This window comes from Microtus ochrogaster, unplaced genomic scaffold (genome assembly GCF_000317375.1).
Source record: "Microtus ochrogaster isolate Prairie Vole_2 unplaced genomic scaffold, MicOch1.0 UNK44, whole genome shotgun sequence".
NCBI classification, from domain to species: domain Eukaryota; kingdom Metazoa; phylum Chordata; class Mammalia; order Rodentia; family Cricetidae; genus Microtus; species Microtus ochrogaster.
Window position 1 is genome coordinate 2,179,435 of NW_004949142.1, and position 7,260 is coordinate 2,186,694.

General features: G+C 47.2%; 1 protein-coding gene across 7 annotated transcripts in view; it reads left to right on the forward strand.

Moving 5' to 3' along the window:
* Nucleotides 1-6,825, forward strand: part of Gpatch8 (G-patch domain containing 8) — a 73,911-nt gene extending 67,086 nt beyond the window's left edge. For all 7 annotated transcript variants that reach the window (XM_013354433.2, XM_013354434.2, XM_005369103.3 and 4 more), the window contains one exon: nucleotides 647-6,825. In XM_013354433.2, coding sequence (XP_013209887.1) covers nucleotides 647-4,547 — 3,901 coding nt within the window. In that variant the 3' untranslated portion in view covers nucleotides 4,548-6,825. The remainder of the gene's footprint in view (nucleotides 1-646) is intronic.
* The last annotated feature ends 435 nt before the right edge of the window (nucleotides 6,826-7,260 follow it).

Sequence of the window (7,260 nt, forward strand, 5' to 3'; positions counted from 1 at the left end):
CATGCTTAATCTCGTATGCCGTCTTCTGCTAAAAAAAAAAAAAAAAGAGAAGTCCTAGAAAGCATCCCAAGAGGATTAAAATGGATATGCTTGGTGGAAAGGGCATACCTTGAAGGTGACAGTTCCTACCCATGATTAACCCCAATACACACACACACTCACACTCACAAAGAAACCATAAAGAAAAAGAATTTTAATTGTAGAGCCTGGAGAGATGGCTCAGAGGTTAAGATTACTAGCTACTCTTCCAGAGGACCCAGGTTCAATTCCCAGCACCCCATAGCTATCTATAACTCCAGTTCCAGGGTATTGAGCACCCTCACACAGACATACATGCAGGCAAAACACCAATGCACATAAAATTAAAATAAATTTTTTTTTTTTTAATTTGAGTTATGAGATAAGCCTTTTTGTAGGGCAGATAATTTAAGAGCCAATTCCTAACTAGCCTTGGAAATTTAGTATGTTGCTTTAATCAAATGAAACTTTGCCTAACTCTGCTCAACAAGTTCCATGCATCACATTGGTAGGGACCTACTGCTCTGCACCTTTGAGATCTACCTATGATGAATGGAAGGATGAAGAAGATAAAATATATAACTCTAACCCTATGTGTTATTTTTTCACTTTCTGAACCACTATACAGTGCGCCTGGAAGCGGTCCCATGTTCAGACCAACCACGGTGGCTGTAGATGAAGATGGTGGAGATGAGGATAAAGATGAGTCATCAACAAACAGTGGTGCAAGTGCTGTTTCTTCTTGTGGCCTTGGATCTGAATTCTCCACGGATAAAGGGGGCTCTTTCACTGCAGTACAGATCACTAATACCACTGGACTGGCACAGACTCCTGGGTTAGCCTCCCAAGGTATCAGCTTTGGCATTAAGAATACTCTGGGGCCCCCACTGCAAAAATTGGGAGTTTCATTTTCCTTTGCCAAAAAGGCTCCTGTCAAACTTGAATCAATAGCATCTGTTTTCAAGGACCATGCAGAGGAAGGAACCTCTGAAGATGGAGCAAAAACTGATGAGAAGAGTTCTGACCAAGGGATGCAGAAGGTGGGAGATACTGATGGGAGTAGTAATCTTGAAGGGAAGAAAGAAGATGAAGACCCTGCGGATGGAGGGTCCCTTGCCTCAACACTGTCCAAGTTAAAAAGGATGAAGCGGGAAGAAGGAACTGGAGCTACAGAGCCAGAATATTACCACTACATCCCCCCAGCACACTGCAAAGTCAAACCTAATTTTCCCTTCTTACTGTTTATGAGAGCCAGTGAACAAATGGAAGGCGATCATAGTACACACTCGAAGAATGCCCCAGACAACAAGAAAAGCAGTTCTCCTAAGCCTAAAGGTTGCATTAAGGCAGCAGCAAACCAAGGAGTACAAAAGGCAGTTGGTGAAGTTTCTGAGCCTCCGCAAAAGGAAACCGCTCTGGCTGAGCCTTCAGAGCCTGGAGACAAATCTGAGTCAAAGAAGGCCTCAGGAGAGGGTATAGGTGAGCAGAGTATGGAGAACCTGAAGACTTCAGAGAGCCAGACACGTGAATCCAATCCTAAAGAAGTTTCGCAGGCCACCTCAGCAGTAACAGCAGGCCAAGGACCCAAATATCCCACTGGTCCATTCTTCCCAGTTTTGAGCAAGGATGAAAGCACTGCCCTCCAGTGGCCATCAGAACTATTAATCTTCACCAAAGCAGAACCCTCTGTTTCCTACAGTTGTAATCCTTTATACTTTGACTTTAAACTTTCAAGAAACAAAGATGCCAGGGCTAAAGGGACAGAAAAACCAAAAGATGACGGAGGCTCCTCAAAGGATCGTCTCCAGGGCCTTGATCCTAGAGAGCATGATAAAAGTAAGGAGGGGGAGCAGAATGTAGAACACTCCTCAGAAGGCAGAATGGATGAACCTGTCTCAGGGGCTGCCTGTAGCAGCCTGAACAAGCAGGAGCCTGGTGGTGGTCATAGGTCAGAGACTGGAGACACAGGAAGAAGCCATCTTAGCAAGAAAGAACCATCAGGCAAGTCCCACAGACACAAAAAGAAAAAGAAACACAAAAAATCCAGTAAGCATAAACGGAAACACAAGGCCGATGTGGAAGAGAAAAGTTCTAAGGCAGAGTGTGGAGAGAAATCTAAGAAGCGTAAAAAACGAAAGCGAAAGAAGAACAAGTCATCAGCCCTAGCTGATTCTGAACGAGGACCCAAACCAGAACCGCCAGGGAGTGGTAGCCCTGCACCACCAAGACGACGCCGATGCACCCAAGATGATTCCCAGCGGAGATCCCTTCCTGCTGAAGAAGGAAACAGCAGCAAGAAAGAGGATGATGGAGGTGGTAGCAGTTCCCAAGATCACAGTGGGAGGAAACACAAAGGTGAACCTCCAACTTCATCTTGCCAGCGCAGAGCTGGCACTAAACGTAGCAGCCGCTCCAGCCGTCGGAGCCAACCCAGTAGTGGGGATGAGGATAGTGATGATGCCTCTTCTCACAGGCTGCATCAGCAGTCTCCATCCCAGTACAGTGAGGAAGAGGAGGAGGAAGAAGGGGAAGAAGAGGAGGATGAAGACGAAGACTCAGGCAGTGAGCATTCTCGTAGCCACTCTCGGTCTGGCCGTCGCCCTTCCCCACACCGTTGCTCCAGGCGTTCTTACTCGAGCAGCTCGGATGCTTCTTCAGATCAGAGCTGCTACAGTAGGCAGCACAGTTACTCTGATGATAGCTACAGTGACTACAGTGACCGGTCCCGAAGGCACTCGAAGCGCTCTCATGATTCAGACGACTCAGACTATGCCAGCTCCAAACACAGGTGCAAACGACACAAATACTCATCATCCGATGACGACTATAGCCTCAGCTGCAGCCAGTCCCGAAGCCGATCTCGGAGTCATACGAGGGAGCGCTCAAGATCCCGGGGCCGAAGCCGCAGCAGTAGCTGTAGTCGCAGTCGAAGCAAGAGGAGAAGTCGCAGCACTACAGCCCACAGCTGGCAGCGAAGCCGGAGCTATAGCCGAGACCGAAGCCGGAGCACCAGGAGCCCTTCCCAGAGATCAGGCTCCAGAAAGGGGTCGTGGGGTCATGAGAGCCCAGAGGAGAGGCGCTCTGGCCGTCGGGATTTCATTCGGTCGAAGATCTACCGCTCCCAGTCTCCCCACTATTACCGATCAGGTCGGGGAGAAGGTCCTGGAAAGAAAGAAGATGGCAGAGGAGATGACAGTAAAGGAACAGGCCTGCCCTCCCAGAATAGCAATACTGGCACAGGAAGGGGATCAGAAAGTGACTGCAGTCCTGAAGATAAGAATTCTGTCACTGCCAGGCTGCTATTAGAGAAGATCCAGTCCAGGAAAGTGGAGAGGAAACCCAATGTGTGTGAGGAGGTGCTGGCCACCCCTAATAAGGCTGGGCTCAAGTACAAGAATCCCCCACAAGGTTACTTTGGGCCTAAGCTCCCCCCTTCTCTTGGTAATAAGCCTGTCCTTCCACTGATAGGGAAGCTCCCAGCTACCCGGAAGCCCAGTAAGAAATGTGAAGAGTCTGGCTTGGAAAGGGGTGAAGAGCAGGAACAGTCAGAGCCAGAAGAAGGGTCCCCAGGGAGCGGTGATGCTCCATTTGGGCATCAGTTCTCCTCAGAGGAAACAGCTGGTCCCTTATCAGACCCTCCCCCAGAAGAGCCAAAGTCTGAAGAAGCTACTGCTGATCACTCTGTGGCTCCGCTAGGTACCGCAGCACACACTGACTGCTATCCTGGGGATCCAGCCCTCTCCCATAACTACCTCCCTGACCCCAGTGATGGGGATACTCTGGAGTCTCTGGATAGTGGCAGTCAACCAGGCCCTGTGGAATCCAGCTTGCTGCCTATAGCCCCAGACCTTGAGCACTTCCCCAGCTATGCTCCCAGTGGAGAGCCTAGTGTTGAGTCAACAGATGGGACTGAGGATGCTTCCTTGGCTCCTCTAGAAAGCCAGCCCATCACCTTCACCCCTGAGGAGATGGAGAAGTACAGCAAGCTCCAGCAGGCTGCACAGCAGCACATCCAGCAGCAGCTTCTGGCCAAACAAGTAAAGGCCTTTCCAACCTCAGCAGCCCTGGCCCCAGCCACACCAGCCCTGCAACCTATCCACATTCAGCAGCCAGCCACAGCCTCTGCCACCTCCATCACAACTGTCCAACATGCCATTCTACAGCATCATGCTGCGGCTGCCGCCGCCGCCATTGGCATTCACCCTCATCCTCACCCCCAGCCACTTGCCCAAGTACATCATATTCCCCAGCCCCATCTGACTCCTATTTCCTTGTCCCATCTCACTCACTCAATCATCCCTGGCCACCCTGCCACTTTTCTTGCTAGTCACCCTATCCATATAATTCCTGCTTCAGCCATCCATCCCGGACCCTTCACTTTCCACCCTGTCCCACATGCTGCCCTCTATCCCACCCTGCTTGCGCCACGGCCTGCTGCTGCAGCTGCCACTGCCCTTCATCTTCACCCTCTTCTTCACCCCATCTTCTCAGGTCAGGACCTGCAGCACCCTCCCAGCCATGGTACTTGAGTTGGGACTAAGTTTAAGTTGGGCCAGGGAAGGTGACCTATTCTTCCCTTGGGGGTGTTGAGCCATTTATACCAGCAAGTGAAAGCTGGAATGGGCAGTGTCTTGACAGCCAAAGAAATGAGTTTTGGCTTGCAGGGATGGATTTAGATTTGAGGTTTGCTTTGGGTTTACTATCAGGGATATTTTCCCCCTTTCTATTCGTTCTCCCTCCTGTGTTTCTACCTTAGGGAACACCAGTAAGTGCTACCCACACTCCTCTGCAGCAGACTGTCAAGCATAGATACTTCCTCCTCTACTTTGTAGTCCTCTGCTCTTCCTCCTGTAAATTTAAAACATTTCCCTCCTCTAATGGGTTGTCACCAAAGCACTTGCCATGGGCCCATCTGGCCTGGCCTTCTCAATGCCAGGCTGTCTCTTCAGCAGTGGAACCTCCACCACTTTTGGGCAGTGTCTTTGAACAACATTTCGTGACATTATCCCAGATGAGGTAGAAGAGGGAGTCTAACCTAGAACCAAAAGCAACTCAGGCTGCAATTCGATCCACTTTCCTTACAAACAGAGCCACGCATTTGGCACTACTGTCTTCATGCCCCTCAGCCCAGAAGAGGCATCTACATATCCCAGAAAAGAAGATCCTATCATGAGTAGAAGCTGTGCGGACCATAGAGTCACTCATGTGCTTCCCAGAAAGGAGCTTATGTCTGGAGGGTATATTTTCTTCTGTTATGTTGATGTTTTCTTCTTAATTTATAGGATTTTTTAATGTAAAATTGCACTGAACTCTATAAACGTAAATGCTGCTTTTTGTAGCCCATATTAAAAAGGTTCCGTATTTGTAGTATACTGCAATAATATTTTTTACATCCAGCTCTTTAAGTGATCCTTGTTCTGGTGGCTTTCTGTAAATATGTTTGCCCTAGTTGAATTAAGAAACTTTAAAGGTTATAAGGTTAAAAAAAATTAATAAATAAAGTATTTGTTTTCTGCTAGATACAAAAGTGACTAAGCATGTATATTTTATCAAGCTCCTGTATTTTTTGAAGTTATGAACTATAAAAATGTTTTTGTTTTTTTGTTTTTTGTTTTATTTTTGCTGGGACAAGTGTTAAATAATTTGCAGTAATTGGTTTATTCTGCACTGGGATTTTTGAGTTGATGGGCAGCAAACAGCTGCAGGCATCAGAAGGATGCTCAGTTGCAGTGGTCTCCCTGACATGCTTTGTTATACAGAGAAACAATTGACTCCGTGGAGGAGGGGAAGATTGATTCAGCAGCTTTATTCTCTGGAAGAAGTGACACTCGGTGATTGTCTGGGAAGAGGGAGGGACCCTTGGTTTCCCTTGGTACCTTGTTCCAGGCAGTCTATTTGCCTTCCTAGTATTTAGCCCCCTCTGACAATTTTTTTAATGTGCCTTTTGGGTTGGCTAGAAACTAAAATAGAAGTAGACCAGAGGATAATAGAGTTGGGACAGTTTTCTCCTCTTTTTGCTGGGAGGTAAGCACGTTTATAGGTACTTTTAGGTCTTTGGCTTCACAGTTGTATGCCGTCTGTCTAGCTCGATTTCAGCAGTAGAGATTCCTTTTGCTTTCTCCCGTGACACTGACCAGAAGTGCATCAGTCCCTCTTCCCCGCTTGCCTTCACCCAGGCTCTCAGCCCTAGTTAACACTCTGGCCCAAAGGTGCTTGTAATGCAGGTCTCATCTCCTCTGCTGTTAGTGCTTGCTCTTCTTGTAACTGGGACCGGTTAAGCTGACAGCTGACAAGATAAGCCCTACTTGCCTAGGCCAGGGTTTTCTATTCATGGCCTTCTCAGATCCCCAGAAGGAAGAGGTTTTGAGTTTCTGAGAAGCAAGTGCTGAGCAAATGAGGCCCTTGTTTGAGCCCATCCTACCTGCTCAGTCTTCACCTAATTCGGAAATACCACTCTTTGGAGAACTGGCCCTGGAAAAATGAAATCGATTTGAAGTGAAGGGACTCATTTTCCTTGCTTTCAGCCCATGTAAATATTGAAATAAAACAGTATTAACATTTGTGCTGCTTCCCGTTAGGTTGTAGATTGAGCCATACTCTGGCTGCCTCTCTGCTTTCCTGGAGGCAATTTTTTCTTTAACTTCCAGAATAGTAGTTTTAAAACTTCAGAAAAAAAAAAAAGGAAAAACAAAATAACCTATCCTTACTTACAAGCATAACAGATTGTATTTGACTTTATCACATACGATAGAGATATATATGCTGTAAAATGAGGAAAAGGAACTTTCTAATAAACCAATGCTTTGTGGAAACTTAGAGTCCGTTGTGATTGTTGCCACTTCCACTCCCTCCAGCTGGGACAGGTTGGAGGTGTGGGTTATAAACAATGTCTTGTTGGAAGTAATTAAATAGCAGATCTTTGTAAACCTGGTGGGGACATTGGAATTGTTCTTCTGGAGCTCGGTTTACCTCCAGGATTTACTTGTGTGTGGCTTTCCCCTTTGTAGGCAGATGACTGGGGGTGCACAGTACTTTTTTTTTTTTTTTTTGGTTTTTCGAGACAGGGTTTCTCTGTAGCTTTGGCGCCTGGCCTGGAACTAGCTCTTGTAGACCAGGCTGGTCTCAAACTCACAGAGATCTGCCTGCCTCTGCTTCCCAAGTGCTGGGATTAAAGGCATGCGCCGACTTTTTTTTTTGGTAGTATTATTTTTTAAACAGCGTCTTATTATATTATCTGGCCTG